This window comes from Lytechinus pictus, chromosome 7 (assembly GCF_037042905.1).
Source record: "Lytechinus pictus isolate F3 Inbred chromosome 7, Lp3.0, whole genome shotgun sequence".
In the NCBI taxonomy this organism is placed as follows: Eukaryota; Metazoa; Echinodermata; class Echinoidea; order Temnopleuroida; family Toxopneustidae; genus Lytechinus; species Lytechinus pictus.
The window spans coordinates 27438617-27463124 of NC_087251.1; the positions used below are offsets into that span (position 1 = coordinate 27438617).

Below are 24508 nucleotides of genomic sequence, written 5' to 3' on the forward strand. Positions count from 1 at the left end.
AGATTCAGCATCTACATTTGCATGACTAACGTAAATATGCAGTATACGATGAATGTGGAGTATACTAGTAATTATAACATCTAAAGCCTCTCTTGTAAACTGCACAATAACATTATTGTTTGAATATGCAAATGTATCATTCCACTTTCTTGAAATGGCCATCTAAAACATCTTTCTTCTTGTAATGTATTGCTTAAAGAAAAATCAGTGCCATTTTTCCCCTCCATAATTTTGTATTTTTATATAATTCAAGAGCAAGATAATTCAAGCCCTATATAGCGCAGTCACATTTCGCCTAGGATGGCCATACTCCAAGTCGAAAGCGGCCGTTTTTACCATCTTTGTACCAGCTTCCTACGTGTGGTTCGTATAGAAATCTGCTGTTTTCGACTCACCGTGCAGACACCGCAGGGGAAATGTGACTGTCACATTAGATTAATAAATTGTTTATAAAAATGAATTCCTTATTTTTAGATAAATTTACCAAAAGAATCTGCTTGTGAATTGTACTAGTAATTTGTTTAAATTTTTTATAAAACATTATTTGTATTTTTTTACATTGTAGCTTGTTAATAATTCATATTTATTTGTAACCTAACTTTCATCTCATTTCCTTTCCAGTATATACATTTTAGACTCATGTTATTATTTAAAAAGAAACACCCATACCATGTGTTATTACAAGTATTTTCCCTTCTTTTCATTTATTAGCTTTTGCAAAAAACACATGTTTTTAAACAACCAGAAAAAAAATCAATTAATAGATTTGATTCTTTGTTTTGACTTTCTAGTTGAAAAAGATGTCAACTTTTGTTCTTGATTTATTTCAAAATGTTTCATGTAGAGAGATTAAATAAGCAGTGTTGTTCTACATGTAAAAATGTGCATTGGTGATAACATTTGTATAGAAGAAGGTTATACATAAGATATCTATATATATATTTCATTTGAATTGTGCATATTGTGAATATATATTATACTATGAAAATGCAATCAATAATTTTGCATTCCCTTAAAAAGTGTTATGGAATTTATTTCTTGAAAATAAATCTGATTAAGCTAATAAGCTTGTACTTAAAGACTTCTTGCAAACACTTTCGAGTTGTTTTTGTATTGTGAACACTAGTTTAAGTTAGATATGTATATGATTGTTGAAGTGAACTGGAATATGAAATGATTGCAACATAATTTGCTCGACTGTACCCCCCAAAAAAAAATGAGGGACAGCATATTCAGTTTTCGTAACACTTCGTAGGGGGAGAGTGATGATGAATACAAAACATGAGCAAATTGTGTAACCCCTGATAAAAAAAATAATATTCAGAGTGATTATTATTTTAAATAATAATATATGTGATGATGATGATGATGATGATGGTGATGATGATGATGACAATGATGATAATGATGATGATGATGCCGATGAGGGTTATGATGATGATGCCGATGATGGCAGTGGTGGTGGTGGTGATGTTGGCAACAATGGTGGTTTGGGGGTGGTGATGATGATGATGATGATGGTGATTGTTGCAGTGGTGGTGGTGGTGGTGATGGCAGTATAATGGAATGGGTGATTGTAACAGTAGTGGTTGTGCTGACAAAATTGGTGATTGTAGCAGTGGTGGTGATGGTGACAATAGTGGCTTTGATGGGAGTGGTGATATTATGTCACTGTCATTCAAAGTTGTTTGTGAACAGGAGGATGAGAATGGCGAGGACGATGAATTGGTGGTAATAGTTATCACAAAATGTGTTTTACAACTTCCCTCCGCTTCCTGATCTTGGATGGACACGTTGTATTCTTGCTTAATTCACCCGGTGTTGATACCCAACTATATTATATACATGGTCTGTTGTTCTCTCGCCTTTCAAATCCAGTCCAATGCATTATTTTCTCCACATCCTGCATGCACTCAACCCAGGTGAGGTAAATATTTTGGTAACAGGACTGGTATGACTTATTCCTTGAATGCTTTAGTACCTATATTGCGTCTCGGCTTTAGATGGGGTGATCATGATACCATGTATGTAAACCATGTAAACGTAGAGTTTTAGCATAATAGCTGCACTTTATATTCTACCATTATTAATTTTTGTAACTGGAGAATATCTAAATATGCCTTCTGAGGATGGAATTTTGTTAATCTCTAATAATAGGTAAATCACCTGATTTTTTCCCTCTGTTATTTACATTCTTGCCTTTACCACACTATAGGGGATGAGGAATAGTTAGAAGAGACAAAAGTAACTGCTTTTACTACATGTTTATCACTTATCTGTTGATAAGCTTTACTTTTCTAATGTAAACTAATAATGTGTATGCTGCTTTTTTATTTATTTATTTTCAAATTACTTGTATTGTTTATACAGTATGTGATTTGTTACACAAAATCATGAAAACCAAATAAAAAATTGTTTCTTTAAATATTACCAGCATCATTTTAAATTGGAAAGCTCAGATACTAATATCATCGGAGAATTGGAACTATGGTCTTGTGAATTATGAACCATTTGATTTTTTTTTCTTTAAATGAATAATTTGTTATCCTTTATATAGTCAAATCAAGAACTAACTCGCAACTAATACAATTGAGTTATTTGCAGCAATTATTTATTTAAAATAAGAGAATGTGCTTGCTTCTAATTTGCACTTTGTACCCTACACACACGACACACCCCATCCGAAATGTCAAATAGTTCAACGTCAATAAAGTTTTCTTTCTCTCTCTCTTTCCAACATCAAAGGCGACGCTATGGATGAACGGTCATCTAAAATACAAATAATTTAGCAAAATCCCTGAAAACACAATTTCATTATTCTGATATTGTGACGATGTAGCCCGTGCCGGTGGCTGGGTGGTACATATTCGATGTACATTGAATCATCGTTCTTTTCTATTAAAAACACAACACTCTTTTGGTGGGACTGTTTCACTGGAAAACTTTTAATGACTGGATTTCCTGGCTAGGCTTTAATAGTTCATAATTCATAACTGCTCTGCGGAATTATCGTCACTTTGACATATTATTCACAGATTGATTGGTTGAACATCTTTAAAAGATGAAGTCAATCCTCTGTTTCCCCCTGCTTCTCTTACTGGTGTGTTTCACTCGAAAAGGTAAGTCATAATTCGCCGCAAAAATCTATATTTCTGTTATTACATCAACTGCGTCTGTTGACGTTCATTTTGCCACAATCTCATTATAACTGCAGTTATTTCCGATGAAAAGAAGAGGTATAAATAGATCGGCCGTAGATGGTTGTCATCCCAAGACAAAACTTTATCCAGAAAATCTATTTTTTTTTTTTTTACTGCTGATTTATTTCATGACGGAAGACAAAAATTCTTTTCTTAGTGAGGGGATTTTGAGTGTGGTTTGAAGGAGTTTACAAAACGCCTCTTGATAGTGCCTATGATTTCTTTGCTTGCTCCTGTTTGCTTCTGTACGTCAGGAGTGGTTAGAAGGAAAGTACGCCCACAACATGATGATGATTATAAAATATATCATTTTTCACCTCTTTGGCGTTCATAATTTTCAAAACAGTGATTAGTTGTCTACCGAGAGGCTTGTTAGTAATACTGCTTACATTAAGCATGTTAAGGATAATATTGAGATTACAAGTAATAGACACTGGTTTTGTTGTTTAATGTCCGTTTTTTGCCCTCTATCTTATATAATGTGTTAAGTTTGCCTTATGTAAATAAGACGTGTCTGGTTGATTTGGAATGATATTGAAATGACTATAATTATGAGAGTTAACATTTTTAATTAAGACACAAGGATTCATTAAAGCTGACATTTCTTTCAGGTTCCATTATTTATTTCACATCAAAATGTGCGTAATGCAGACTGACACTTGTTGCAGCTTTACATAACTCCCCTTCCCCCCAAAAACCAATATATATATATATATATATAATTTCCTTGAGCTTTTTTTTTGGGGGGGGGGGGGGGAGGTTGCTGTAGATGCTTTAGGACGTTCCACAGTTAAAATGAAGTCCATGTCATTTCACCAAATTTTGCAGAGAGTTACTTTGGTATCTATGCATTGTGAAAATGCAAAAAATAATATAGGTTCATGTGCTCATTTTTTCTAAGGGTCTTCAAAGTTGCCGTATTAAAATGATATGCAATCTTGCGCAATCAAGAGAATCATGCCTCTCTTAGACCTCACGAATTCACCAAATTAGTTTAAATCATCTTTACTCAGTGGATACCGCATCAAACTTCATCAAATTTTCAAGATATATAATAAAGTGTATATCAAAGTAAGAGAAAGTCTTTTAATTGGTGAAACTATATCTATTTGGAGTCAGCAGCGCCCTCATTTGGCAAGAATGGGGCAAAAACTCGGAAAAAACAAATCTTCAAAGACGTGAATCTAAAATTTAAAAAGGTATTTTGTATGCTGCACTTTTTTCAAAATCCATGTCATTTTCATCAAATTCGGCTTAATTGCAGAGGAATGCATATCGAAGGTGTAGGGAAGTTATAAATATTGGGTCCATGTGCTCGTTTTTTAACTATGAGTGTCCAAAGTGATGCGAGTTGGCATGAAAATGCGCCCAAAACGTGCAAAAGTTAATACCGTCTAAAATGCGAATGGTTCCGTATAGTTTTGCCCCCAAACATTCAAAATCCATGTCATTTTCATCATACTCTCTAGATTTGGAGAAGAATATATTCTGAAGACATTAAAATATTAAAATTATGGGGTCCATGTGCTCGTTTTTAAACTAGTGGTGTCCCAAGTGTTGCAAGTTGGCTTGAAAATCGCCTAAAAAGCGCCGAAAACATGCAAAAGTCTCTTAATGCCCTCTAAAATTCAAATGGTTCCATATTTCGCTCCTAAACATTCAAAATCCATGTCCGACTTTTTCATCGTACTCTCTAGATTTGTAGAGGAATATATTTTAAAGGCATTAAAATATTAAGAGTATGGGGTCCATGTGCTCGTTTTTAAACTATCAATGTCCAAAGTGTTGCGAGTTGGCTTTAAAATATTGAAATCCACCAAAAATGCGCCGAAAACGTGCAAAAGTCTAATAATACTGTCTAAAATGCGAATGGTTCCGTAGTTTTGCCCCCAAACATTCAAATCCATGTCATTTTCATCATACTCTCTAGATTTTTAGAAGAATACACTCTGAAGCCGTTAATATATTAAAAATATGGGGTCCATGTGTTCGTTTTTAAGTTATCAGTGTCCAAAGTGTTCCGAGTTCGCTTAGAAATCGCCTAGAATGCGCCGAAAACATGCAAAAGTCTCTTAATACCCTCTAAAATGCAAATGGTTCCATATTTCGCTCCCAAACATTCAAAATCCATGTCAAAAGTCTAATAATACTGTCTAAAATGCGAATGGTTCCGTAGTTTTGCCCCCAAACATTCAAAATCCGTGTCATTTTCATCATACTCTCTAGATTTGTAGAGGAATATATTCTAAAGCCGTTAAAATATTAAAAACTTGGGGTCCATGTGCTCGTTATCATATTATCCATGTCTAAATTGTTGCGAGTTGACTTGAAACAGTCTATAATGCATCCAAAACGGGCAAAAGTCTAATACCGTCCAAATGTCTAAAATATGAATGTTCCTTAGTCCTGCTCCCAAACATTCAAAATCCATGTCATTTTCATCATACTCTCTCGATTTGTAGAGGAATATATTCTGAAAAAGTCAAGACATTTAAACTATGGGGTCCATGTGCTCGTTTTCAAATTATCAGTGTCCAAAGTATTGCGAGTTGGCTTGAAACAGCCCAAAATGCACCAAAAACAAGCATAAGTCTGTTAATACCGTCTAAAATGCAAATGGTTCCGTAGTCTTGCTCCCCAACATTTAAAATCCATGTCATTTTCATCATACTTTGCACATAGATACTTTAGCACCTGAATATTCCAAATATGCAAAAATTAACATGGGTCTATGTGCTTTTTTTTTTGCTATTGAGCTTCAAAGTTAATCCAAAATGGATGATGTTCTTAAGAATTGCGCATCCAAAAGAATTTAGCATTTTTAGACCTCACGAGATCACAGCAATATGAGTTTAAAGCTCTATTACTTAGTCAAAATCCATTAAAATTTCATCACATTACCTACAGCTGACTAATCACCAGTTCATCCATTGTAGATGAACAGGTGATTGATCAGCTGTAGGTATGAGCTGATTGTTCTCCTTAGCTGCACTAACTTCAGATCCGATGTGTTATTTTATAAAGCTAAATTAATAAACTGGATTTATTCCATGGACCATTTTTTTAAATTCCTCTACAATTTCAAAATACTTTACTCTGTAGTGCGGCAAAGTATGACGAATATGACCCCGAGTTCGAATAAAATGTAGAATGGTTTGGAATTTTTTCTCACGATACGAAGCTTTTCGGCGCGTTTTAGGGGGTTTAGAAAGCACATTTGCTCTCATAAAAGAGCTGATAATTTGAAAACAAGCAAACAAGGACATGAACCCACTTTTTTAAATCTTTGCACCTCTAAGGTATACCTTCCTCTCAGTGGCGTACCTAGGATTTTCCACAGGGGGGGGGGGCAAAACCGTCGGAAAAAACGCAAAAAAATTGACAAGCAAAAAAAAAAAAAAAAAAAAAAAAAAAAGGTCTTCACTCAAAAATAATGGAATTCGTACCCAAAAAAATTAGACAAGCAAAAAAAAAGAAAGAAAAAAAAAAAAAAAAGGTCTTCAAGCTCGTCAGGGGGGGGGGGGGCAAATACGGTCTTCAAACTCGTCAGGGGGGGCAAAAAAGGTCTTCAAGCTCGTCAGGGGGGCAAATACGGTCTTCAAACTCGTCAGGGGGGCAAAAAAGGTCTTCAAGCTCGTCAGGGGGGGGCATGGATACGTCTTTTGCATGGGTTGTGACTCGTCAGGGGGGGGCAGACTGCCCCCCTGCCCCCCCCCCCCCGTAGGTACGCTAGTGCTTCCTCTACTACTTTGCAAAGTTTGGTGAAAATGACATGGTTTTGAATAAAGTACAGCATTTCTTGTATACTTCTCAAGTTTGTTATTGAAATTTCACATTTTTTTAGGTTGAATTTTTGTTGTCTTTCGCGCAATCTCTGAGAATTGAGAATGCTGTTAGACTTAAAAGGGCAAATAAATACCAATATAAATAGATTATCCATCATAAGGATACAATTATTGATTATAATGCGAAAATTTTATGAAATTTTCATGGATTTTGACTGAGTAATAGAGCTTTAAACTTCTTGTTGTGATCTCGTGAGGTCTAAAAATCCCAAATTCTTTTGAATGCGCATTTCGGGGTGAAGTTTGAAGCTATATAGCAAAACATCAAGAACATGGACCCATGTTAATTATTGCATATTTGGAATATTAAGGTGCTAAAGTATCTATGTGCAAGGTATGATGAAAATGACATGGATTTTCAATGTTTGAGAGCAAGACCACGGAACCATTCGCATTCTTGACGGTATTATCAAACTTTTGGTTGCTTATGTTTTCGGCGCATGTTGGGCTGTTTCAAGCCAACTCGCAATACTTTGGACACTGATAATTTAAAAACGAGCACATGAACCCCATATTTTTAGTGTTTGAACGCCTTCAAAATATATTCCTTTAGTAATGTAGAGAGTATGATGAAAATGATATGGATTTTGAATGTTTGGGAGCAGAACTACGGAATCATCCGTATTTTAGATTGGACGGTATTAGACTTTTGCCGGTTTTAGGCGCATTTTTTACTGTTTCAAGCCAACTCGAAACACTTTGGACACTAATAATTTAAAAACGAGGACATGGAACCCCATATTTTTATTATTTTAATGTCTTCAGAATAAATTTCTCTACAAATCTAGAGAGTAAGATGAAAATGACATGGATTTTTAATGTTTGGGACGAAATATAGAACCATTTGCATTGTTAGGGGTATTAAGAGACTTTTGCATGTTTTCGGCGCATTTTAGGCGATTTCAAGCCAACTCGGAACACTTTGGACACTGATAACTTAAAAAAAGGAGCACATTGACCCCATATCTGTAATATTTAAACGGCTTTAGAATGTATTTTTCTACAAATCTAGAAAGTATGATGAAAATGACATGGATTTTGAATGTTTGGGAACGAAATATAGAACCATTTGCATTATTAAGAGACTTTTGAATGTTTTCGGCGCATTTTAGGCGATTTCAAGCCAACTCGGAACACTTTGGACATCGATAACTTAAAAAAAGGAGCACATTGACCCCATATCTTTAATATTTTAACGGCTTTAGAATATATTCCTCTACAAATCTAGAGAGTATGATGAAAATGACATGGATTTTGAATGTTTGGGAACGAAATATAGAACCATTTGCATTGTTAAGGGTATTAAGAGACTTTTGCATGTTTTCGGCGCATTTTAGGCGATTTCAAGCCAACTGGGAACACTTTGGACACTGATAACTTAAAAAACGAGCACATTAACCCCATATCTTTAATATATAACGGCTTTAGAATATATTCCTCTACAAATCTATAGATTATGATGAAAATGAAATGGATTTTGAATGTTTGGGAGCAAAACTACGGAAACATTCGCATTTTAGACGGTATTATTAGACTTTTGCACGTTTTCGGCGCATTTTAGGCGATTTTCATGCCAACTCGCAACAGTTTTGACACTCATAGTTAAAGAACAAGCACATGCATGGACCCTATATTTTTAACTTCCCTACATCTTCCATATACATTCCTTTACAGTTTAGCCGAATTTTATGAAAATGACATGGATTTTGAAAAAAGTGCAGCTTACAAAATACTTTTTTAAGTTTTGAGTAGATTCACGTCTTTGAAGATTTTGTTTTTCTCGAGTTTTTGCACCATTCTTGCCAAATGAGGGCGCTGCTGACTCCAAATAGGTAGGCCTATAGTTTTACCAATTAAAAGACTTTCTCTTACTTTGGTATACACTTTTTTATATATCTTGAAAATTTGATGAAGTCTGATGCGGTATCCACTGAGTAAAGATGGTTTAAACTCATTTGGTGAATTCGTGAGGTCTAAGAGAGGCATGATTCTCTTGATTGCGCAAGATTGCATATCATTTTAATACGGCAACTTTGAAGTCCCGTAGAAAAAAAAAACGAGGACATGAACCTATATTATTTTTTGCATTTTCATAGTGCATAGATACCAGAGTAACTCTTGCAAAATTTGATGAAAATGACATGGATTTCATTTTAACTATGGAACGTCCTTAAGAGGTTTAAGAAGATTTTTTTAGCATGAAAATTCTTCTTCTCCTCCCTCGTCTTTTTCTCCTCCTCCTCCTTCTTCTTCTTCTCCTTTTTCTTCCTTTTTCTCCTTCTTCTTCTCCTTCTTCTTCTTCTTCTCCTTCTTCTTCTCCTTCTTCTTCTTCTTCTTCTTCTTCTTCTCCTTCTTCTTCTTCTTCTTCTTCTTCTTCTTCTCATTCTTCTTCTTTTTCTTTTTCTTTTTTTTTCTTTTTCTTCTCCTTCTTCTTCTCTAGATCTCCTTCCCCTTCTCCTTATTCTCACCCATTGGCACTTGAAGCGGATAGGGGCAGGGGCAGTCACCCTAATTAAGAAGCCAAGAAGATGAGTCCACCTGAGCTATTTTCCCCTCCCCTCAATTCACTGGCGTAAATCCGTGTTGATGGGTGGGGGGATGACTGAAATATGATAGGTACCTGTCTCGCTAAACAATACGAGGGCGAAGCGCGAGCTGAAGTTTTCGTATATTTTGACCCCAAACAGCGAGATTTTGAGGAATATATTTTAGGAATCCATTAAGAGAATGCATATCTCACCATAGTCATCTAATGCGAGTGCCAAGCGCTTGCTGGTTTATAAGAATTACATCTGAACACATGAAACACTTTTTGTATAGTCATTGCAATCATGATTATCATACGCATCTCATTAATCAAATATTGCGAGCGCGAAGCGCGAGCTGAAAATTTAGATAATTCAGACCTGAAGTGGGGCATTCTAAGGTTTCTTTGTAGGAATTAACTAGGACCATACGTATTTCAATATCCAAATGATGCGAGCGCGAAGCGCGAGCTGAAAATTTTTGATATTTAGATCAGAAGAAGGGACATTTTAAGGACTGATTTTAGGAATTCATGAAGAGCAGACATATCTCACCAATCCACCAATGCGAACGTAATCACGGACAGGAAATATATACGAAGACCTTAACATGGGGCAATCACTTTTTGAGTCATGAAAAAGAAGCATATGTCACTACATAAAACAATGATAACTCAAGTGCTAGGAAATATATTTGGTTTATATTGACTTGAAAACGGGATGTTTCAGTACAACAGGATTATATATCTCGTTAACAGACAATGCAAGCACCAGGAACAATGAAGGCGTAGGCCCTGGGCAAATTATGTTTCATAAAGTTATGATAAAAATGTTTCTTATGTAATGTAAAATAACATAATTATAATATAACATTATAATGAATAATATTTTCTTCTTTCCCACTATACGCTTCTCTTCATTTCTCCCTCTTTTCCCCTTTTCCCCGTTTCTTTTTTTGGGGTCAGCAGATGGGGGGGGGGGGGGGGCATGTGCCCCCCATGCCCCCCGTAGTTACCCCACTGTATGTCCATATGGCAAATACCCCTCCAATATTATTATCTTTTTTACCCCCTCATGGTTTAATGGTTTTTATTAGAGATTACATTAAAAAAGAATTGACATTCCATCTTAATCCTTTCCCAAAGACCCCAACATTGATGAATTGGAAGAAACGGGGGTTTCTCTTCAATGTTATAATAAGGACATAAGTATTTCGTTTGGAAATGGTGAACTGGCTCTTTATTTGCATTTTATGATTCAATAATATTGTTTTATTTGTTAAGCGGTATTTCAGGAAGAATTTTCACCAATAAACGATAAAACAATTATCTCTTGTGATTTTTTTCATTTCTTTCGTAAAGAGTGGGGGATGTTTGTACAGGCCACCCCCCCCCCTCCTCGAAAAGTGGGGGGATATATCCCCCCATCCCCCGGGATTTACGCCAGTGTCTCAATTGCTTCCAGTGCGCGCCTGCTTCTTCCTGTCCATCTAAGACTACTTTCGATTTATTTATATATTTATTTATTTAGTGTTTATTTATTTATTTCATTTCTTAAAATCACCAGTGTATTCGAGTCACATTGAAGAGACTGGTATGAGCGATGTAGAGATGGAGCGAAGAAGGACCTACTGTATCCGGATCTCACGTGTTAGTAAGAGAGATACCCTTGAACTACGCCCTGTTCATTGCGCATCAGGCTTCGAGTTCTGTTTCACATCTACCACTTGTTGCTGTGAGAAAATTCCAGAGAAAAGGAAGTAAGTTGTCCACTACAAGTCGCGACGGTCCACCGTTATAATCGCGATATGAATACATAATATTCCTTATAAAAATGAGTGCAAGATATCAGGTTCAAAATAAAGTGTAACTTTATTATGTGCTTCCAGTGATTTTTAAGAGAGGGCTTTTGAAAAAAAGTGGTATTCTCAAAAGATAAAAATCAAAGCACAATGTATATTAGAAGTCCATCATTAATGAAATATATTTTTACGGCCGACACTGGATGTGATAACATGAGCGATTGGAAGCATCGACAGTCGAAGCATAATTGTATAGATATAACTAAACAAAAAATGTTTTGCCCCTTGATTAAGATGATGATGATAATAATAATGACGATGATAATAATAATAATAATAGTAATAATAATGATAATAATAATCCTAATATAATAATAATAATTAATAATGATAGTAATAATAACAATAACAATGCTTATTCTTATTTACACAATGGGTAGCCAGTTCAGCTCTTATGAGCTGTGGCAGGCCCCGCTTCAGCATTCGGGGTCGCCCCCATTTTCATTCCATTGTTAATGTCAATTTTTAATAGGTAAATAGCAACCAAACAACAAAAGAGTATCAAAACAGACTTTCTTTTTTCTAATCTTTTCTCAGTCTAAACACATTTATTGTCCTTCAGGTTAATTCCCATTATGAATGACATTTTTTTCTTTATATAGTTCCAAGGCGTTAGCCATTGGTCTAGGAGTTGGTGGGGTTTTTCTCTCTCTTGTCATCTTCCTCGCTTTCTATATGTGTATGAGAAGACCAATGAGGAGTGGTAAGTAACTGATACGTTTGCATCATTCACGTTCACTGAGATTCATCCCTCCAAAATTGAACGGGAATTGTCAGTTATATAGTATTCTGTTTTGACCGCGAAGAACTGGTCCACGAAGTGCTCATTGAAAGAGCGCCATCTGCGGCAAACATGACAGATTACTAATTTTGATTGCTCCAACTTTAGTAGCAGAAGTGGTGCAATGGATGAGGAAAGCATAGGCGATATGTCACTTTAGATCTGTAAGGGATTAAACCAAAATTAAAAGGTAACAAACGAAAAAATAATGGAGAAATTTGAGAAAAAAAAAGAAAAAGAAAGAAAACATATTGGGAAAAGGGTGCAGAGACGTTTGTAGGTATGTAGCCTTTTTGAACCATGCACATGTACACTCTTAAAATGTTGGCCGCAACATACTGTCCACACAACAATTGGTTAAAAAATATCAAACTCTGTGTAGTTTTTAACCAATACTGTGTAGTTCTCACCCAAAACACACATTATTGGTTTAAAACTACCCAGAATTGGACAAAGTTTTAACCAATTGTTGTTAGGACAGTATGTTGCCCAACATTTTTAAGAGTGTATGATATCTTATATGTTCTGGAAGTGCGACACCCTCTCTTTTCAATAACATAAACAAACATAATAAAATTTGAATTGATTCGTTAAAAATATTGAAGTCAAATTGTCGCGATAACCTGAGACTATGACACTAAAAAATTGCAAAGTTTTCATTAAGATATAGGCCCTAATTATTATTTTTTTGTCCTACTGTTTTTATGTTGTAATAACGTATTTTGATGTGTTTCTGTGCTGATGGTCATAATCTTTTATAAACTGAAGAGAAGCAAGAAAAAACTAACACACTAGTCCAAAATGAAATAAAGGTATCTACAGTATTCCAACAAACCATATATTATGGGAGTAATTATGATGTCCTTGTAATTTTTACGGCGAAAACCCTTATTCTTTGTTGACCATCATTGTAATTTTATTTAAAGGTCAAGTCCACCTCATAAAAATGTTGATTTGAATCAATAGAGAAAAATCAGGCAAGCATTATGCTGAAAATTCATCAAAATCGGATGTAAAATAAGAAAGTTATGACAGTTTAAAGTTTAGCTTATTATTCACAAAATAGTTATATGCACAATTTAGTCATATGCAAATGATATATCGATGATGTCCCTCACTCACTATTTCTTTTGTTTTTTATTGTTCGAATTATACATTATTTCAATTTTTGCAGATTTGACAATATGGACCAACTTGACTGAACCATAAAATGTTAAGCAATGGTAATTCAACATGTTCAGGGAGAAATAAAACTTTGTTTTACAGGACAATGAGGAGAAAATTAGAATATTTCATATTTCATATAATAAAATACAAAAATAATAGTGAGTGAGTGATGTCATCAGTTCCCTCATTTGCATACCGACCAGGATGTGCAAGTAACTGTTTTGTGAAATTAGGCAAAACTTTAAAATTTCAGAACTTTTTTATTTTACATCCGATTTTGATGAAATTTTCAGTGTTATGCTTGTTGGATTTTTCTCTTTTTATTCAAATCAAATTTTTGTTGGGGTGGACTTGTCCTTTAAATAAAAAGAATGCCGTGATATTTTGAAAAATGAAACAAGGCATAGATGATCAGTATAACAGACTATAGGCCCTAATTATGTATGAGTTATCATTAAAAAGTGAACAAATTAATATGGGCACAATCGCAAATAGATTGGACTTTAAATTAAGAGATATATGTAGGCCTATAAGCATAAGTTTTATTCGTTAATATTCTTTTTTTTTCGAAGTTCCTCCTCCTCCTGGCACCGCTGACCGTCGATCGACCAGCAAACCTCCATTTTCAGATACAAGTAGTAGACAGAACTACACATCTAAATATGGCTCTTCCCCTTCATCTTATTACGGAGACCCGTCGGAGAAGTACGGACCGCCGTCGACGAGGTACGGATACGCTCCGGGGGCCATGGATGGTGAAAGTCTGGACGGTTTCGATGTAGGGAAAGTGGCGCCGTTATCCATATCGGGCAATCTCCCTCCACCAGCTTACAGCGAGCATTCGTTTGCTGTCGGACCCGGTCCGGCTGGACCAGTGGTACTCTACAAACCTGGACGAGGTGGGTAGGCCAACATTAATCCCCTATACCCTCCCAGTGGCGTACCTAGGATTTTCCAGGATTTTCGTCAGGGGGGGGGGGGGGGCAAAAAGGTCTTTCAAGCTCGTCAGGGGGGGGGAGGCAAGGATACATGCATGGGTGGTGGCTCGTCAGGGGGGGGGGGCAGACTGCCCCTCTGCCCCCCCCCCCGTAGGTACGCTAGTGTACCCTCCCCTTCAAATAATTTTTAAAAATCAGATAATATTTAGTTTTCGTTTTCTTTGCCTGTTGAGCTATGCTGCTGCAGCGGTGACCCGACAATTGCTCCGCCGACATCTGCTCCGCCGACAATTGCTACGCAAAATAAGACAATTGCTCCGCCGACAATTGCTCCGGACAATTGCTCCGCCGACAGTTGCTCCGTCGACACTTGCTCCGCCGATATGTGCTCCGTCGACACTTGCTCCGCCGTTACTTGCTCCGCCGATATTTGCTCCGCCGACATCTGCTCCGCCGACATCTGCTCCGCCGAAAATTGCTCCGCCGACAATTGCTCCGCCGATAATTGCTCCGCCGACATCTGCTCCGATTATACGACAATTGCTCCGCGACAATTGCTCCGCCGATATTTGCTCCACCGAAAATTGCTCCGATTATACGACAATTGCTCCGCGACAATTGCTCCGCCGATATTTGCTCCGCCGAAAATTGCTCCGATTATACGACAATTGCTCCGCGACAATTGCTCCGCCGATATTTGCTCCGCCGACATCTGCTCCGATTATACGACAATTGCATGAACATCTTATTTCTCCAAGTTGGTCTATATTAAATGATAAGAAATTCATCCTGATACAAATTGTTTTGTCGTTGTTTTGTTCTTGTTATTCGTTAATGTTTTATTTATTTTATTTTCCCCCTATCATCACAGCTTTATGCTTAAAAAACAAAACAAATTGTTCTCCCTGCCGCTGCCACTTGACAAATTGTAACGGAGAAGGGGAATGACACACTCCCCATTGAAATTGTGAATCTGGATTTTTGTTCATATATTATTATCATTGGTTTCACTCCGGTCTTGAGCGGGGAGAGAATTTGGGGGGGGGGGTGCTGGACACAATATCTCTTCTGCTTTCCAGCAACTTATACACCATACATTCGCGCGGGCTCTCTCTCTCTCTTTCTCGTTCTGTTCTTTCACGTTGTTTATTTTTATTGGTGACCGCTTGATTTATTGTATATTTATCAGTATTATAATTATTAATATTTTTATCAATAATTTTTATTTACGTCTTCGGCCTTATCTACCCTTGCACTTTTTTTCCTTCAATTTGTTTCAAACGAAAGTATGATCATCACTGGCGTACAGATGGGGGAGGGGCGTGCTAGGGGTCACGGATCCCCCATTCTCCCTACCAATGAAAAAAAAAAGAATAAAGGAAAGGAAAATAAATGTCATCCTTGTCTCGCCCCCTCCATTTTTTTGTTGTTGGCTCATTACGCGACTGGTGAGTTACTATAAAACTAGACTTCGGTTGTATTTTTGTTCTATTCTGTGCAATAGCGACAATATAAATATATTATAATAAATGAATATATGTATGTATTTCTCTCATTACGTCTAAACAAATAATGTTATTTCTAAAAGACAATAATATATATACCAGCAATAATATAGTTACAAATTCATGAAACCCATTACGCATCTCACTGAATTTATAATGCGAGCACAAAGCACGAGCTGTTATTGACATGGAAAGGGGACATTTATACGCCTTTTTTAGATTGTAAACATGAAGCATATATCTCGGGGGGGGGGGGGGTATCTCGTAAAAGAAATGAGAGCACGATGCGTTAATTGAATATTTTTGATATATTTACCAGAGTTACAGTTCTATATATTTCCTTTTCTTTGTGTTATTTCTTTCGACAAACTGTAATTGAAGTATTGAAGAGTATATAGGCTGTTACGCCTGCTGATCATGATAGAATGTGGATTATTTTGCTGATTCATTAGATCTTAACATGTGTTCTTTAAATTTGGTAATTTGGGTACATGTTAGAAACACAGGCATTGTGCATTCAGATGCACATTGTGGAAATGAGATTCAGTATTCCTTGCAGCTAAGAAAGGTTTTGAAAATGACACTACTCTCAATTACATGTACAGTGCGTCCCACAAAAAACGAAACCGAGATTTATCGATGATTTATCATAACTTAATCGCAAATACAATAGACAAATGACCTACCATTTTAAGGACGTTCCACAGTTAAAGTGAAATCCATGTCATTTTCACCAAACTTTGCACATAGATAATTTAGAACCTTAATATTCGAAATATGCAAAAATTAACATAGGTCCATGTGCTTGATTTTTTGCTATAGAGCTTCAAAGTTCACCCAAATTGATGTTCTTAAGAATTGCGCATTCAAAAGAATTTGGCATTTTTAGACCGCCCAAGATTACTACAATGAGTTTAAACCTCCATTATTCCTTCAAAATACATGAAAAAGTCATCAAATTTCGCAAGAGAGTTAATAATTGTATCGTTAGAATGGAGAATCTATTAATAGTGCTGTTTGTTTGCAATTTTAAGTTTAACAGCACTGTCAGTTCTTAAAAATGGCGTAAAAGATAACAAAATCCCAATCTGAAAAATGTAAAATTTCAGTAACAAACTACAAACGTACAATAAATGCTGCACTTTATTCAAAATCCATGTCATTTTCACCAAAATTTGCAGAGTTGTAGAGGAAGGTATACCTAAGAGGTACAAATATTAAAGAATAGGGGTTCATGTACTTGTTTTTAAACTATCAGCATTTTTATTAGAGCAAATGTGCTTTTTAAAACACCAAAAATGGGCCGAATGCTTAGTATCTATGGGAAGAAAAAATCAAAACCACTCTACTATTTATTCAAACTCGGGCTAATATTCGTGATTCTTGGCAGCACTGCAGAGTAAAGTATTTTGAAATTGTAGAGAATTTTTTTTGAATGGTCCATGGAATAATTCAATTTTTTAGCTTCATGAAATAACGCATCGGATCTGCAGTTAAAGTGCAGAAGATGAGAAAAATCAGCTCATTACCGCAGCTAATTAATACCATAAGATCATAATGCGCACAAATATAACTGTGGAACATCCTTAAAGCTTAGAATCTCCTCTTTCATCTGAAATTACTTAGATTATTTCTCATTCACGCATTAGTGAGCAAAAACAATTTGAAAAGGGGATACCAAAAAGTCACTTGGCGGGCCGTATCTGGGTTTTAAAAAGAAAACCACATTTTTAAAAAGTTCAATATCTGCTCTTTAATTTGATACCTCAATTACAGAAAATGGTCAAGAAATAACAAAGTTCTGGTTATTTGAAATGAGGCTTGAATTTCAATAATTTTATAAAATGACGAGGTTTTACAGGCCAGCGTTCAAACTCACTCGACACTCTGTTTTGTTGACGATCAGCCATGCATTAAGTCTTTTGTTACCGTGCGATAGCTTCTGTGGGAAACCGGTGAAAACACGTTTATTTAATGAAATTATGGAAATACAAGCATTGTTTCGAGGGATCATAACTTTTTTACTACTTGACCATTTTCTGTGATTTAGGTATCAAAGAAAAGAGAAGATATTGAACTTTTTAGTCATGTGATTTTCTTTTTGAAATTCAGATACCCCCCGCCAAATGAGTTTTTGGCATCCTTTCTTCGAATTGTTTTTGCTCAATCATGCGTGAATGAGGAATAATCTAATTAATACCAGATAAAAGAGGAGATTCTAAGCTTTACATTGGTAGGTCATTTGTCTATTTTATTTATGATTAAGTTATGATAAATCATCGCTTAATCTCGGTTTCGTTTTTTCTGGGACGCACTGTATACTGTGTCCATAGTTGCGAGTGTGTGAAAATGAAGGTGTTTGCAGTCATTAAAGTGTAGTTTTGGTTGGAAAACGTTAATAAAACTGTCGAGAACGTACAGTCTTCATGATTTCATTTATCTCATGTTCTGATCAGTAAATCAAATTAAAAAAATGATAATGACAAGAACTTGTTAAGTTTATCCTTCTATTTCAATCCCATGAATAAACAGAAATCGCGATATTCAGAAATAATAAGTCATACACCTCCTTTTTTCCTCAAGCTCTCACTCACTCCCCCTCTTTCTCTCTCTCTCTCTCTCTCTCTCTCTTTCCCTCCATAACCCTTTTCACAATCATTTTTGTATGATTTCCGCATAAGCAAAACGACGACGACAATGATAATGATGGTGATGATGAAGATGTTGATAATGATGCTGATGATGATAATGGTGGTACAATGATAATGATAATAAGTACATGAACACAAGTTTTCTTCTCATATAGTTCATTCTTAGAAAATACATAGGCGGCCATATACACATGAAGGTATATCATTTATAGAAGAAAATCTTGTTTGATTGATTTTTTTATTTTTTGAAACTACGTGTAAAATTATATCCCCCATCAACAACAAATTGTTACTTACATTATAACATCATAATGAATATAATTCGACTATTGGCGGACCATATTTAGATTTAGATTAAGATTTATTCATTTTCCGTTCACAAAGCACAACAAAATCAAAGTAACAATACATAGTCAAATTTAAAGTACAATATCAATCGGAATAATGCATAAGAATTAGAACGTATAAACAATGAGAACCAATGCGAACTAAAGTAACCTTGACTAATAACTATATAAAACAGAACATATGGATTTAATTTTTGGATTATTTTTAAAAATTTAATTATCCTTTTTCTATCAGTGAAGAAAACAATCATGATCAACATAAAACAAAAACCAACTCACTATTATTTACAGTATTATCATAATCTAAAAACCTACGGTGTGTATGACATGATGTGGATGTGGAGACCAGACTGAGAGCACTGTATGTACGAGCTAGGATATGGAAACCAGAGTGGAGGGGTGTGCCGAGAAGGTGACACGACATGTAGCCGTTCACAAGTTGGTATTTTCTTGAATATTAATTTTTACTTACTGAATGTCTTGGTCATGTTTGTGTGGCACAAAATTTGCCGACAGTAAACATTTTGCGTGACTACAGTACAGGTTTTCCACAAAATAAGGTGGGGTATACCGTTGAATTTCACCTGGAGCAAATGTCTCCACTTCAGAGCATATTTCGCCAGTCTGAGCGATTTTGACGCTAAGAATGGGGTATGTCTAATTTGTTTCTACTGCTATAACATGGAGCTATATGGTTATAATAATTACATGAAAACGCGTTTTTTTTCCTTCATTTTAATCGCCAGGCACGTAATAAAACTTACACAAATGCTCCCCCCCCCACCATGAATAAGCATTAAGAATATCTATCCCTCCTTTGTGCTTACCCCTTTTTTTCTATTTCTTTCTAAATGCATGTATCAGGGGCCGCGGAGCCGGGGGCTTTAGCCCCCCCAATTTTCCAAAGCCGTGTACAAAAAACGTAAGAATGACCATATGATTGTGATTTTATCATGGACAGCCCCCCACTTTTGACTCAGCCCTCACTTTGAAAACCGTTCCGCGGCCCCTGTGTATGACATGTAATATATCATGCAAGCATAGTTTAAGTTTACTTTGTAAATTCATGGAGCTATGCTCCATGGTAAATTGACGCCTTCAGCCTGTGCTACAATTGTTATGCGTATGAAAGTACGAATAAAAAAATAAATGAATAATTGTCGTATAATCGGAGCAGATGTCAGCGGAGCAAATATCGGCGGAGCAATTGTCGCGGAGCAATTGTCGTATAATCGGAGCAATTTTCGGCGGAGCAATTGTCGTATAATCGGAGCAGATGTCGGCGGAGCAATTATCGGCGGAGCAATTGTCGGCGGAGCAATTTTCGGCGGAGCAGATGTCGGCGGAGCACATGTCGGCGGAGCAAATATCGGCGGAGCAAATAACGGCGGAGCAAGTGTCGACGGAGCACATATCGGCGGAGCAAGTGTCGACGGAGCAACTGTCGGCGGAGCAACTGTCCGGAGCAATTGTCGGCGGAGCAGTTGTCGTATTTTGCGTAGCAATTGTCGACGGAGCAAATGTCGGCGGAGCAATTGTCATGGAACCGCTGCAGCTTCCACAATAACATTCCAAAGGTTGGTGGGCGAACTTCTTAAGGCGACCGCACACATTACGATCGGTCTGCGACCCGATTTTGGAATAACACGTAGTAGAATTTGATGCTAATATTGAGACATGGAATATTTTACTGTGTAATGTTCGAAATCATTGTACGAATACCTATGTTCAAATATGTGACTATGCTATCCATCCTTCTTAGAATAAAAGCAAATTTAATATCTAGTCACAATGACGTCATAGCAGCCGTATGATTGGCTACGATTTTAAACTAAATTGGCCTTTACTAAAAAAATAAAGGCTTGCATTCTTTCAAAATGGTTATATTAGTATTCTTTCAATTAATTTCAACCTCTCATAAAATGATATGTTCCATTCATATTCTCAGAAAATTAGCAAAATGCGATTTGTTCCAAAATCGGATCGCGAACAGTCGTAAGGTGTGCGGTGGCCTTTAAACACAAAGCTGACGCTTAGAAAATGCTTATTTCCTCGTATATAAATGTGCTAAAAATTAGAATAAATTGAAAGCTAGACGAGAGAAAGGTAGGCCTATTGATTTATTTCCCCTCTATAAAGTGCCGTTTAATCTGTTTCAATTTACGGTTCTACGAACATCGCCCTTTCATATCAATTCTTAAAGCAAAAGTAAATTAAAAAGTATATACAAAAGTATACGAATCCAAGAAAGTTGTAACAAGTCTTAGACCAAGATACTTAAATTAGTAATCCTTTGTAGCCCTACATAAGCAATGGTACTAAAGGAAAGGTGACATTCTCAGCTGTAATTATATTAAAGCTCTCACAGCCCCCCCCCCAAAAAAAAAAAAAAAAAAAAAAAAAAAAAAAAAGAATGAAATAAAGTAAATAAATAAATGATAAAGAAATAAATAAAAATGATATTAAATTAGTAAATATAACAAAATATATAAAAGGGAAAAATAGACTAGAAAAACAAAACATAAAAACAACACAAACAATTATAACATGTTATTGGCCGAGTCATGAGAAAGAGAGAACAGGTATAGTAAAAAAAAAAAAAAAAAAACCTTATCCCCATTATAATTCAGCGTTTTTAATGTTTCTGTATGGGTCTCTCAGACTGGTCAGTGGTTTAATAGCCCACAAAATGTACTTGAATCAATGCGTTGCAACAAATCTTTTTAATTCGTTTTCATAACAGGGAGTGACTTGAGTTCACGCGGCTACAGTAAACGTTCTTCTCGACCATCATCCGTCACTTCTTGGCTTAAAACACAAGAGGGCGCCCACTCTCAACCTCCTCGTCACTCCTCTGTTGGCAGCGAACGTTCGGTGGTGAGGAACTCCCGTCCTGCCAGCCGTGCGAGCAGCGTCATCAACGAGGGTTTCGAACCCGAGGGCGACCAGCGCAGCCAGTTGAAGACGTCACCGAGTGTACGATCTAACGGTGGTTCGACCGTGGCGGCGAGTGAGGTCATCTATAACTCAGTAGGGGCTATGTCCAAGGCTGACCGAGCCTCGACGGTACACGACGCTTAGCTGAAAAAAAATAGGGGCCAACTACTATTATTTGGACATGTTTGATGATGTTTATGAAAAGTTGATACAAAGTGGTGTAAATATTCTTAATCATTGGGCTTATCATTGGAGGCCCCAATATACACTCTGAAAAAAAAATCTATTTAAGCTTTATCTTTTCAAAGGGGTACTTGCGGAAACAAAATATTAATGGGATGGTCCAGGCTGACGATATTTATATCTCAATAAATTGAGTAAAATTCACAAAGCAATATGTTCTTTTGTATTTTATTATATGAAATTAGGTTTATTCAAAATTGTTTTACCAATAACTAAAACAATTGGATTGACAACTGATGAAGTGCATTAGTTATTTATTGCTGCAACTTATTTCATCATAAAGGAGACACATCATTTACACAATGAAAAAATGAAACAATTATGATTTCATGTAATAACATAAGAAAAGGGAAATTGGGGATGTGACATCATCAGCCCACCTAATGAATATTCATAAAGACATGCCTAGAACTGTTTCACCGGAATAATGCAAATCTTTAAAATTAAAAAACTTAATTATTTGATATCAAATTTTGATAAAATTTCAAACATTTTGTTTTGTGAATTTTACTCTATTTATTTCGATATAGATATCTTCAGCCCGGAGTATCCCTTTAAGAAAGATACAAGATTCTTGTCAAAAGAGTTGATTCTAATCGTTCAAATGACAAGACATTTGTCTTTGTGACAAGAAACTTTCTTTTTTTATTATTAATTCTATGAAATGCTACAATGATAAAATAATCTATTTGAATTTGAATATTGAGTGTACAGGATGTAGGCTACGCATGTGCAGTGATTTTTTTTGAGAGAGAGAATTTTGTCATATAGTGAACATACTGAAATGGGAACAAAATCGCTGACGGTTTGGAGGTGGGAGACAACAATCTTTCATAGGCAGCTGTTCAAATTCAAAATTTTAGGGGGACAATTCCCCCGCTAATGCACGTACGGCATGAAAAAATCGGTGTGATGATGTTGGATATCAATTCATCTTTTCCTTTTTGAAATCCCTCAATTTCCGATGGTTTTTTTTTCTTTCACTTCATAATATTTAGAAAAAATTGTATATACCAGGCTAGAATTGCTTCAGGGTCGATTGTGATAATATTGACTCGGTAGTATCATATTCGAATTTCATTTTCATGCCTATTTTGTTGAACAGTACTAAATAGAAGTAAAGTAAGAAATATATTTATGTTAAGACTGTATGTAATTCTATGATATTGAATATAATGCTGTTTTCAATGCTTTAGTTTTATCATCATCTTTGTATGATACAGCTTTAATATTGAATACAGCGTTTACTATCAGAAAATCTTTAAATTGACATGAAACATAAATGTATATACGATATATTATATCTTTGATGTTTCATTTGATAATAAAGTCGATCTGTTATGATGGTGAAATGACAACATTGATTTAGTTTACTTTGGATGGCGTTATTCTTTCGTTATACGGCTTGTTCGATTAGATAATTATGAACAAAGAACACAGGAGATAAGCCATGTGAGAATCGAATTGAGAGAGTGGATAGATAAATCAATTATAAAATACATGCTATAATTTGTTCATCTGCATTATTTTGAGATGAAATAAGATAGTATCACAACCATGGGAATTCGTTCGGATTGAAAACAAATAAAGCTCGTTTGACAATAACAGTATACGTGACAAATATAAACATCAGCAATTCTTTTTATTTGTTGCCGCTTCCTGAACTATTGTTTTCGTATTGATTTCAAGGTACAGTGTTGTATAATAATAATACAATTGGGGGAGGGTGCTGAGGGTTTGCTGGATACGACATACCGCTTTGATAACAAATTGTTAGAAAAAAATCGAATAGATAATTAATTTTGTGATAGATTTGCCATGTAAAAAAAGTCAAATCAGTGAGTTACTCCAGGAAAATTCTTTGAAAAATAATATGAATTTGACAATGCAATACAACGACCCAAGCTCAAATATCACTTGTATGGTAATTTTGGGAGGGGTATAGTACGTCAGTGTGTTTCATTTTCTAAAAGAGGTGTATTCGAACTGTGATAATTCCAACGAGTGTTAGCGGCTTATAGACCTGGGGCCCGTTTCATAAAGGACTTGCAACTGTTGTAACTTTGCCATTATGGCAGCTACCATGGAATCCTTGATTTTGATTGGCTGCTGAACCCTGTTACCATGGTAGTTGCCATAATGACAAAGTTACAACAGTTGCAACTCTTTTATGAAACGGGCCCCAGATAACAAGATGCTTAAGTTTACCCGAGTGTATCAATAAATGGTCAATATATCCGTACTCAATTATTGTAAGATACTAAATTCAAATTAATCGCAAATTTGCAATTGATCGATATGGAACTGAGCTTTATGTCAATATTTACACTTCTGCAGGCTTTTATGTTGTCTCGAATAAACTCTGATCGAAATTCCCATCAAAGTTGCCCATGCACAAAAGTTTGGATATTTGTCAAGGAAACAAGTCGATTATTTGCTGACAGTTGAACATTGTAATGTTTTTCAAATAATAAAAACAAATTTTAATCACCATGTGTCCATTATTTT

General features: G+C 35.7%; 1 protein-coding gene across 1 annotated transcript; it reads left to right on the plus strand.

Annotated features, from left to right (window-relative positions):
* Nucleotides 1-2807: 2807 nt before the first annotated feature.
* On the plus strand, nucleotides 2808-24503 carry LOC129265864 (uncharacterized). The gene is made up of 5 exons (XM_064102384.1): nucleotides 2808-3119; nucleotides 11137-11329; nucleotides 12034-12134; nucleotides 13952-14278; nucleotides 21564-24503. Exons 1-5 carry the CDS (start codon nucleotides 3062-3064, stop codon nucleotides 21899-21901), a joined length of 1017 nt encoding a protein of 338 aa, XP_063958454.1. The 5' UTR covers nucleotides 2808-3061; the 3' UTR covers nucleotides 21902-24503.
* The last annotated feature ends 5 nt before the right edge of the window (nucleotides 24504-24508 follow it).